The 10,860-nt window shown below is 36.0% G+C and overlaps 1 protein-coding gene and 1 long non-coding RNA gene across 2 annotated transcripts; both read left to right on the forward strand.

Moving 5' to 3' along the window:
* Positions 1-1,486: 1,486 nt before the first annotated feature.
* On the forward strand, positions 1,487-3,708 carry LOC106425468. The gene is made up of 7 exons (XR_007327891.1): positions 1,487-2,388; positions 2,502-2,515; positions 2,599-2,666; positions 2,837-2,931; positions 2,995-3,279; positions 3,385-3,470; positions 3,583-3,708. It is a non-coding gene; the product is annotated as an uncharacterized LOC106425468 (long non-coding RNA).
* Positions 3,709-5,599: 1,891 nt separating this feature from the next.
* Positions 5,600-7,909, forward strand: LOC106425414. The gene is made up of 5 exons (XM_013866144.3): positions 5,600-6,287; positions 6,426-6,620; positions 7,144-7,212; positions 7,317-7,400; positions 7,500-7,909. The coding sequence occupies exons 1-5, from the start codon at positions 5,601-5,603 to the stop codon at positions 7,677-7,679; spliced, it is 1,215 nt and encodes a 404-aa protein (XP_013721598.2). The 5' UTR covers position 5,600; the 3' UTR covers positions 7,680-7,909.
* Positions 7,910-10,860: the final 2,951 nt, after the last annotated feature.

Consider the following 10,860-nt stretch of genomic DNA (forward strand, 5'->3'; position numbering starts at 1 on the left):
AATATATGTTTTTCGCGAAAAAGTGCATTTTTATGGTTTTGGCGGAAAAATACGTTTTTTACGGGTTGGACGGAAAAAGTGTGTTTTGAAGTTTTGGCGGGAAAAGTGTTTTGCATGAAAAGTTTTTTTTTCACGATTTTGGCGAGAAAATACATTTTTTCCAGTTTTGGCTGGAAAATACATTTTTTCCAGTTTTGGCTGGAAAATACATTTTTTCCAGTTTTGGCGGGAAAATACATTTTTCCGATTTTGGCGGGAAAATATATTTTTCCGGTATTGGCGGGAAAATACATTTTTGCGGTTTTGGCGGGAAAATGCGCTTTTCCGGTTTTGGCGGGAAAATGCGTTTTTCCGGTTTTGGCGGGAAAATAAGTTTTTTTCCCTGGTTTTAGCGGGAAAAATACAATTTTCCGGTTTTGGCGGGAAAATGCGTTTTTCCGGTTTTGGCGGGAAAATGTGTTTTTCCGGTTTTGGCAGGAAAATGCGTTTTCCGTTTTTGGCGGGAAATGCACTATTCTGGTTTTGGCGGTAAAATTTCATTTTCCTGTTTTGGCGGTAAAATACATTTTTTCGGTTTTGGCGGGAAAATGCGGTTTTCCGGTTTTGGCGGGAAAAGACATTTTTCCGGTTTTGGCGGGAAAATATATTTTTCCGGTTTTGGCCAGAAAATTATGTTTTCTGGTTTTGTCGGGAAACTTCTGTTTTCCAGTTTTGGCGGAAATTCCGGTTTTGGCGGGAAAATTATATTTTTCGGTTTTGGCGAGAAAATGCGTTTTTTTTTTGTTTTGGCGAGAAAATGCGTTGTTTCCGGTTTTGGCGGGAAAATGCTTTTTGCGGTTTTGGCCGGAAAATGCTTTTGAAGTTTTGGCAGGAATATGCGTTTTTTTGGGTTTTGGTCGAAAAGTGTGGTTTTACTGGTTTAGCCGAAAATGTGTTTTAATGAAAATGTGTGTTTTATGGTTTTTTGCGGAAAAATGCATCTTGCGGTTTTGGCGGGAAAGTGTGTTTTTCCGTTTTGCGAGAAAATACATTTTTTTGTTATAGCGAAAAAATGTATATGCAAAAAAAAAATAGAATTTACGGTTTGAAAATAATATTTTGATTTTAAAAGATCATTTTTGTCATTAATTATTTTGGACTGAACTAGATGCATCTGCATCCAGATGCACCATCAAGACTCACCTTCATTTAGGTGAGAATTTGAGATGAGTTCAGCTGGGTGATCCATCTGTATGTAGCATTATAATGCACTAAACGAACATCAATTTGCATCTTCACCCAGATTGATCACTTGGATGAGCAAACGAACATGGCCTTGGTCTCCAGCTGCAACTTTGTGACTTACATGCAGAGGTAAGTTGGGTTTGGGGTTCGGATTATAGCAGCCGCACTGGAAGTTAGACAAGTTCCCAAAACCATCGTGTCTTGCTGAGTTTATAGAGAATGAAGTAAAAGAAGGCATTTAATAAGAGAAGAAAACACTAAACTATCTATACTATATTAAAAGGGATATATGAGCTCCATTGAGCCTGTCCACGTCAGCATAAAAAATCAACCAATAGGGAATCAGATATTCGCCACGTCAGAAGCTCCGCGCGTGTCATTTGGGCCTCGCATTCTACAGGCCCGATAATGTTCGGAATCGAGAAACCCGTGGCTCTCTGAAGCCCCCTTTCCCCTTTCCACGAAGAACCAACCCTAATTTATCAAAATGGATCTTCGACCCCCTTTCTCTTCCTATTCTCTGTTTACTACGTTACACGAATCTTTATGGCGATGGAGGCTTGCCGCAGAAAAACTTGCCGTCGCCGGCTCAACCTCCGTCTGAGAGCCAGAGAACCGCGGCGGAGGAACCAAGGACCTCAGCGACAACAATTGGAGCCTAGAGCACGTCGCCCGCGCTTTCTGTGAACACCGCTATGATAAACCTGAGAAGAAGTCGAAGCCGGTGCCATTATCACACGACCGTAGTCATACTGAGCTGTGGTATCTGCACGGATTCTCAGAGAATGAAGGATCGGCCTATACGATGAAACAACTAATTTTGCTATAAACCACTGCATCATCATCCAGTTTAAGATACGTTTTGTTTATTAGCTTTGGTGGTTGATAAATGGAGATTTGAAAGCGGTTTCTAAATTAGTTGAGCTACCTATTTTGTCTGTTCTTGAGTTAAGTTGTGGACTTTTTCATCTCTGAATTTTCAACATCCTTGAGCTGGTTAGGTTTAGCTTCTTTTTCTTTAAAGTTTAGGACTTCTTCCATCTTTTGATCTTCATCTTTTCGTAGGTCTTTCAATTCGGTGGCCTGGAATTCTAACGGGAAAAGCTTGCTTCTGGCTCTGTTGATCAAATGGGTCATATTTGGTAAATCAAACCTCACGCTTAGGTAGTGTCTTTGCCTTTCTGCTGGATATTTTTCAGTCTTTTGTCTTTCTACAAGTACTGAAATTTATATAGGTTTTATTTGTTTTGAATCTAATGAGACTTCCTTCCCTACAGATTTTTGTTTACAGGTTAGGTTAGTTCGTATGATTGAAAGACGAAAGTCGAAACTATGTTTATAGCTTCACTCACACATGATATTATTTGTGGGAAGATCCAGATCACGGGTCTCATTCCTCTCTTTGAATTCACTGTTAACGACATCTCAAGCAAATCGACAACGTAAGGATCCTCTCTTCTTATTTATCATGTTTCCTCAGATTATTGAAAACCAACTGTTGCTAACGTATTTTAGCAAAAAAAAAATTAAAAAACTTTATCTAACGTCTGTGTGATTGCCCTCCAGATATTCGATGTCTGATTAGTTGTTGTTTTTCACTTATCGTTTGTAGCTTAGATAAGAAGATATGGGTTTACATGTTCATCACTGCTGCATGTAGGAGCTGGATCATTCATTCTCCAATAAATTCTGGCTCAGTCAAGACATGTAAGCTCCAATAAGTCTTAGTCCCCTTTGTTTTTTTTTTAAATAGTTCTTCCCTCTTTTCAGTTCTTGCAGGCGCTCTTTTGATATTTGTAAAGAGAACATTTTTACCAAATGGATGTATATTGCAAGCAATTTATCATTGAGCATAATGATATTAATTGCCACTCGATTTCCCATTCAGGTAACAATACTCTTTTAAAATAATTGTCACATAATGATTGTTTGCAGGAATAGCCATTACAAAAGAAGCTTTGGGATTTTGGACGGTGAAGTTGTTTCGAAAGATGGGGTGTGGATGCTATTGTTTCCCAATTAGTGAAATGGGTGATGCATGCTATGCTGCCACATGTATTTTCCAAGTCAAAGTGCATTTATTTTTTAATTTCTATGCTATCGTAAATCTAAATGTCATGCTCAAAGTAGTTGTAAGTGATATCCTCTCTATTATTTCAGAGCACAATGGATACTCTTTTGGCTATGGGAGCTTTCGTTTCAGCAAGATTTCTTAAGTTTCTTCTTAGCACAACGGTTCACAATAGGTATATATGTTCACTTGCATTCTCTTTCGGAATCTTGAATAAATTTTTATTGCATAATAAACTCAGTTGTTGCATAGTTTGAGAGTGATCTTTACCGTTTGCACTTACGCAGGAAAAGCTTTGTGGTTCAAAGTAAGAGACTGGTCTTTGCGGGTTAGGGACGTCCAGTGCATGGATGAGCTGATTTTCTTAGTCCTGGAAGTGGATTGCAGAACAGTGTCTCCACGTCTCCTTACGGTATGTTTTCATATGCTCTTACATTGTTTGTTTAAGGGAAAGTCTCTATTGATCATCTTATGATTATTTTTTTGGTTTAAACTTATAGTTAAGTGCTATATTTAGCCACTCAAAACACATACAAATAGGTAATATTCTAAAATATTCAACTTGGTTAGGACTTTGGTTTCCCTTGCTCCAAAGGTGGTCCACAGACCATCCAAAACCTAACAAAACAATTCCATCCAAGCTTAACCGAAGAGGTAATCCTTTTTTTTTTATGTCTGTTGAATTCAACTTTCCGCATGATCCATTGTTGGTAAATTTTGTCTTCTCTTATTTTTTTTTTAAAATATGGTTGGATCAAGAAACCAACAATGTCTATCTTTTGTTTTCTCTGTCATAAGCAGTAGCTTAGATGCTTGGCGAACCAGCAATGTATTTCTTTTCTCATAGTTGTAACATGGTAGAGGAATAGATGAAGTATGTGCGCGCGCACACGTTGGTGGAAGAAGAAACCATTCACACGTGTAAATCACACCTAGGATAGAGGCAAAAAAACAGTTTGTGTACAGATGATTTTGCAAAAGTTTGATTGTTTATCTTTACGTTGCAGGAGAAGATTAAAAAAAAAGAAGGAAAAGGCCTCAAATTTTTCTTCCTTGAAAAAAGGTTCAACACCCAACCAATCAAGACCCGAGAAACAACATGGTCCTTTAATGGCAGCCATGAACTCGAGTGTTCTCACCTGTAGCTACGTAATCTCTGGCGCTGGCTCAGAAGAGCTGAACCAGAAAGTGTGTTTAGTGAATTCATCAGTTGGGTTTGGTTAGAAGAACATACAGTTCCCGGTATCAAAGCTGTCCTAAGAGTTGGTGGTGATGTGGTTAATGGAAGAAGATCCGCCATGGTTATCTTAGCTGCTACACTTTTTTCCTCTACTTATGGATCTGCTTCCGCTAATGCTGGCGTCATTGATGATTTCTACGAAAGATCAAAGCCAACAAAAGTAAAGTCTTGAAACGTTATGAATCATGTTGACATCTCTTAAAAAACCTTTTTATAATGCAAAGTAATCTATTTCTGATGATAGGAACTGAATGATAAGAAAACTTTAGCAACAAGTGGAGCAAACTTTGTTAGAGAATCCACTTTGATTATATGTTTATTTTTCCTTAACACTCTAATTATATGTTTGTTTTCAAATAATAGATATCTCTCTCTATATACAAGAGTTACTTGAAATTTGCTTTTGTAAAAAAATTAACAATATTGACGACACAATACAAATCCAAATTATCAAAAAAAATGTTATCGATATAAACCCCCAAATTTGTAAAAAAAAAATTATCCAGACTCCCAAACTATTAAATTCTTTATAAAAAGTTTACAACTTTCAAAGCCTCCAAAATTTAGGGATAAGTTTTTGAAGGACATTAACACTTATCCAATAACAACTCTCCCCTTTAAACAAATGAAAACGATATGAATTGAAATACCTAAAATATTGTTTTGTTAGATCAAGATAAGTGTTAAATTATAACTAAAAAATATTATAAAATTAACAAATGTTCCACACGAAATGCAGGAAAATAAATTATCAAAATAGATAATAGATACAAATGTATAATTGCAATATTAAAAATTTGAAATACGTATAATTGTAATTTTTGGTATTACAATTTAAAGATAACTTACAATTTAAATAAACTATACATTTTAAAATATTTTTAAAAAATATGATACATTATGTACTTTTTTTAGTTACTAACCCGCCCTACGGGCGGGTCAAATCCTAGTATTGAATAATTTATGTGTCGAGTTCATCGTCAAACAATGTTATTAAATTAAACGGTTGACAAAAATTCAAAAAAAAAAACATACAATAACGGTTAAATCTTTTTTAAGCCCATTATGGGCCCAATAGAGATAAAAAAAAAGTTAATTTTAGGTAGAAACAAAGAACCAAATTTGAAATTTGAAGAGAGAGAGAGTGTGGTGACACTAGAAGCCAAATATTCCCTCTGCTTCTTCCACAAATTCAAAAATCACACACACTTACAGATCGATCCTCCTTCCCTGCAACTACAACCTTCCTCCTCGAGCCTCCCTACCCAGAAAAAAATGGCAGCTCGATACAACTCTTACGATTCTAGATCATCCGTATCTTCCTCAATCCAATCAGATCCATCTTCCTCCGCCGAATTCAAATCCAGCAAGGCCATTGTCAGATCCAAACCTTCCTACTTAACCAAAACAGCTAAACACGATGCTAATCCTGGGAACCTCACTTGTATGATGAAGAAGCTCATGGACATGAAGAAATCTAATCCCAAGGGCAAAAGGGTCGAGCTTGTGATTCCCCATGAACTCAAGAAGCTTGATACTGTTCGAGGAGGAGGGAAGAGTGCATTGGGAACACTGCAGAGGAAGCTGTTCGGGAAGGAGAAGGAAAAGGTGAAGGCTTTGACAGAGGTTAAAGGGAACACGAGGACTCTCTCTATGGTTCTGAGAAGCGAGAGGGAGCTCCTGAGCATGAACAAGGACCAGGAGATTGAAATCTCTGAGCTTAAGTTTCAGCTTGAAGAGAAGAACCGAGAAGTAATTGCTTCATTCATTCACTCCTCTCTTTAAAAGCTCGATTTAGCTGTTTAGGGGTTTTGCTTCAGATAGGTTCATGAAGAGGAGATTAGTATTAATGGGTTTTGGATAAAGTTGATATTTTTGTTTGTTGTGCAGGTGGAGAAGTTGAAGGATCTCTGTCTGAAGCAAAGGGAGGAGATAAAGTCGCTGAAAAGCGCGCTTCTGTTTCCAGATGGGATGAACAGCGAAATGCAGGAGCTGAATGAGGCGAGGCAGATCATCCCTAACCTTCAGAAGCAGGTTCTTTCACTCAATGGACAGCTCCAATGCATTGCTCAAGACCTTGCCGAGGTACTTTTGCTTCTTCTTTTTGTTTTTGTTTACCTGAATAGTGGATAACATGTGATGTAGAGGGAGTCTTGTGTTAGTGAGCTACCTTAGTTGGTTTGTAGTGGATTTAAGCCTTGTGCGGACACTTGACATTTCATAAACTATAAGTCGAGTCAGTTATAGCCAAAGAGCTAATTTAGCATAAATGGAAGTTCAGGCACAAGAGGGCTCTGGTCTAGTACATTGGGATTTAGATTTGAGACATCTCCAGTAATTACTATCTCGGTTGTTCAATAGTTTCTGTTTCCATTTTGATCATCCATTCTTCTTGTAAAGGTTGATTTAATCAAGGAGGATTAATAAAAGATAATTAATACTTTTTATGAATCTATCATGTAGCTTATGGGACTTGAATCTTGAGTATAATGAATGGTTCACTCTTGGGAAGTTTATTCAGGGCATTGCTGCAGCAACAGTTCATCACTATATATAGCTTTTAGTAGTATTGTCTGATAATAAACACAATTGGGTTCTTTCTTATCAGGTGAAGGCGAACAAGTACATATCAGAAAGCTGTTACTGGCAAGCACAGACTTCTTCCTATGATTCACTGGTAAGCAAAATAGGATCAAAAGTAGGGAACTTTGAAGAGTCTTAGTTTGGAAACCAACAAACATTACTGGCAGGGTCTTATTATTTTTGAATGCATTATATCAGGAATTCAGCTCAGGCAGCCCTGATAGATTGGCTCTGGAAGATCTGAATCCGTGCTTAACCCCTTATGCCAAGATAAAGCCCAAGGTACTTGCTTTTTAACCTTGACAGGCAAAAAGGTCACCTTGTTGGCCATTGGCTCACAAGGTAGACGCGGCTTAAAACCTTTTATATGTCTTTGCACAGGAGTTTGCGAGGGTGGATTCAGCAGAAGAGAGCTTATCGGGGAGAAGTACTGTAACAAATACAGGAGGTAAAGGCAAATCTAGTTCAAAAAGTGTGAAGATGTCAAGGAGCTCAGAGGGAAAGGCAGGACATAGATCAGAAGAGAGCACAGGATGGCATAGAGGTGGGAGAATGTTTTAAGGTAAAACAAAAATGCTTCAACATGTAAGCTTGCACCTTCTTCTTTTTCCACTTTGGTATATGTGTATGTCTCTTGCTCTCATTCTCAGAGAGTAGTATGATTTTGGTAGAATCATGTGGAGACATGATCCGAGACTGAGTTGAACAAGTTAAAAAAGTGTTATGTAAAATAGATGCCTTTTTATAATAAGATAAGGTATTATAGATGAAGAGAGATCAGATTTGTTTAATTTGCGTTCTATTCTTCTCAATTTGATGACCACATGATAAAATCATCATTAGTTTTGTTGTTAATATACAATCGACGTATTAACAGAGATCATCAAAGACATTAGACAGAACAATATCTATACAAGTTTTATAAAGAAAAACAAGTCCTACTGTTTTACCAATAATCGTTATTTTTTATACAGCTGACAGTGACATTTACCTAAGTAACAACTACTCCAGTACGAGTATACAATTTTACATAACTTAAGTATGAGGATTAGACAAGAGGAATATTGTTAATTTGCCAGGTTCTGGTCAAATGTTGATCCCATGCTTATCGTTAGAACATAGATATTTTTAAAGAAGAACGGTATTCCATCCATGATTCATAGTTATTACGTCTCGTGCTCCTACGTAAGCGTTTCTTGTTTGAACAACGTCAGCCTTTCTTTTCTCTGTGGGTGATTACAGTTTCACAGAAGTTACCTTTCTGCCAATAATTTTACATTTGTTTTTTCTTTTGGCTTTAGTCTTTCTTTATAGGACCAAAAAGAGGGATTGGCAAAGTGAATAAATAAAGTAGTCCTGTTCTTCTGTCCATCCATGAGTTATGATAATTATAATACTTGTAAAACGGAGTTGCAATATTACTTCAAACTATAGTTGAATACGATAGAGAGAGGAGGCAACTGATATTGTAAGTTATTTTTAATGGAACATTATTGTATGCAAAACCCCAAGCTGTTTAGTTTTTTTTTTGGTAATCAAGCTGTTCAGACTTTGTCGGAAGAAATTGCTGTGTCCTAATATACGACGAGACAGAGTGAAATTGCTGTTCATACTTTTCTATCACATCCCTCTTCTTCTTTTTTTACCTTTCTATCGCTTCTGAAAATGCGAGAAAGAAAAAAGAAAACGTGTTAATTTAAGGATTTGTTTCTCTATTTATAGTCATGTTTCTGTTTCGTCACCCTTACAAAACACAATCTGTGGGCATAATTTTGCCATGCAATTCACATTTTTGTATCCATATATCCAGACATCTCTTTACAACACTAACTAACAAAACACTAAATGGAAAAGGACAGGTGTCAGAGAGTGAGAGGAGATTAGGAGGTTCCACGAATGTCCTTAATATCTAGGCCCTGGATTTTTCTCCTACGTGATATGTGATGTAACGCAAACGCGTTCTCTATCTCCTTTTCCTCTTTAGCCCTTCGCGTTACTCTTCTTTTTACTATTTTGCCATCTGACCTCCGTACAAGTTCTGAAAGATATTTAAAACGACATGTACACAGTACACAAAAGTCTGCCAGTTGAATATTCGTACGTGACAGAGATTGTGTATTATTCTCCAAGGCCAGAGTTACAGGGCCAACGCAAATCTTGGAATGGTAAAAAGAATAAAAAGAACAATGGAATTTTTTTTTGTGGGCAATACTAATCTAAATATATGCAACAATACAGCCTATGCATACATTTTTTTTTTGGGTAAAACAGCCTATGCATACATATTTACGAAGATTTCATTTTATGATATTTTCCACTTTTCTAACAACAAATCTGAGAAATTTATGATAGATTGGAACTTAAGGTAGCTCAAACAGTGTACGAGCTATTGCTAATTAGTAACTATTCATATAGAGAAGTATTCAGAGTTCTGCTGTAAATGTAAAAATCACTATTTTACATGTTTTTTTTGTCTCTGACCCGAAAAAGAACTACTGCATATATAGGTTTTGAATTCTTTAGAGCATCTTCAATGATATTCTATTTTTCATTATAAAAGAATTTAGAATAAACTCTATTATATAATTTTTAAAAAAAAATAGAGTGTGAACCATTGAAAATGATCTTAATAATACCAAACACAAAAACATCTTATCGATTGTCAACAACTTTTCATTAGAGATACATAATTTGTATCAATCAGATCATAAGAGAGCATACCAAGCGAGCACAGATTTGTTTTCACTGACGATATTGACAACTTAAGGCAGCATACTATATAAAAGTGACCAATTAGTCTTCAACACAAATTGTGATAAAAAAAAAAAAAAGAAAAAGTCTTCAATGCAAATTTCAAAGGTCGATCAAGAAAAATAGTTTTTTTTTTTCAATTTCGGTTTTACTATATACAAACAAAAGCATAAAAATAAATTAAAACTACGACTTCGGTACCTTATATTATATTTATATTCTTACACGCTCATGGAAATGTATTATATAGTTTTTTTCTTCTCATATGTCACATTTGTTTTGGTATGCTGTATCCAGAAGCTTGATATAATCCCATTTTCATTAGTTTATAATAGTAGCGTGTTTGTTTGGAGCACTGTGTAGTTTTATGTTATCAAAGACGAAAGATATCCATGACTTCATAGATTTTAGTGTAAAATTCGATTTTCTTGTAAAAATAGGATGTTCATAAATGACTCTATTTTGAGCCAAAAATGTCAATCAATTAATTAAATTTCACTTATTTAGACAAATTAAATGGTAACAGTATAATTAAAAACAGCCAAGCATTATTTTACAAATTTTGATTGAAATGGTGTTCTCAGTCTCTAAGTTATAATGCTACTAGGGCCGGTCCGCCCTACGGGCGGGATGTCTATATTTGTGTTATGGATATTTGTAATTTGTTTTGTTGTTATTAGGTTTTAAGTATATGGTTAATTATGAATATGATAGTAGTGTTTTTGTTCATTTTTTACCAACATCTCAAAAACTATCAAGCATAGCTACACATCTTATACATCTTGCAACATCTTATTCAAGTGCAAGAACTATGTGGAGGCCGTGTGATTTATGAGAACATGTTTTGACATCATGGAAAAGTCAGTTGCTTCAAAAGATCAGTCCATAACCTTCCCAATGCAGTGACTCCTTCTCAACCGGACTGTTAAGAGGAATTAGCAATAAAGGCTCTAAAAATCCGTTAGAAGTCATTTGGTAGATAGAGCTATCT

The sequence above is a fragment of the Brassica napus genome, chromosome A1 (genome assembly GCF_020379485.1).
Source record: "Brassica napus cultivar Da-Ae chromosome A1, Da-Ae, whole genome shotgun sequence".
Taxonomy (NCBI): Eukaryota; Viridiplantae; Streptophyta; class Magnoliopsida; order Brassicales; family Brassicaceae; genus Brassica; species Brassica napus.

Excerpts from the sequence above, each read along its gene's own strand:
- LOC106425414 (XM_013866144.3), top strand. The coding sequence starts at position 5,601 with ATGGGCCCAATAGAGATAAAAAAAAAGTTAATTTTAGGTAGAAACAAA. Across the intron at positions 6,288-6,425 it reads TTGAAGAGAAGAACCGAGAA|GTGGAGAAGTTGAAGGATCT; the intron begins GTAATTGCTTCA and ends TTTGTTGTGCAG. Across the intron at positions 6,621-7,143 it reads TTGCTCAAGACCTTGCCGAG|GTGAAGGCGAACAAGTACAT; the intron begins GTACTTTTGCTT and ends CTTTCTTATCAG.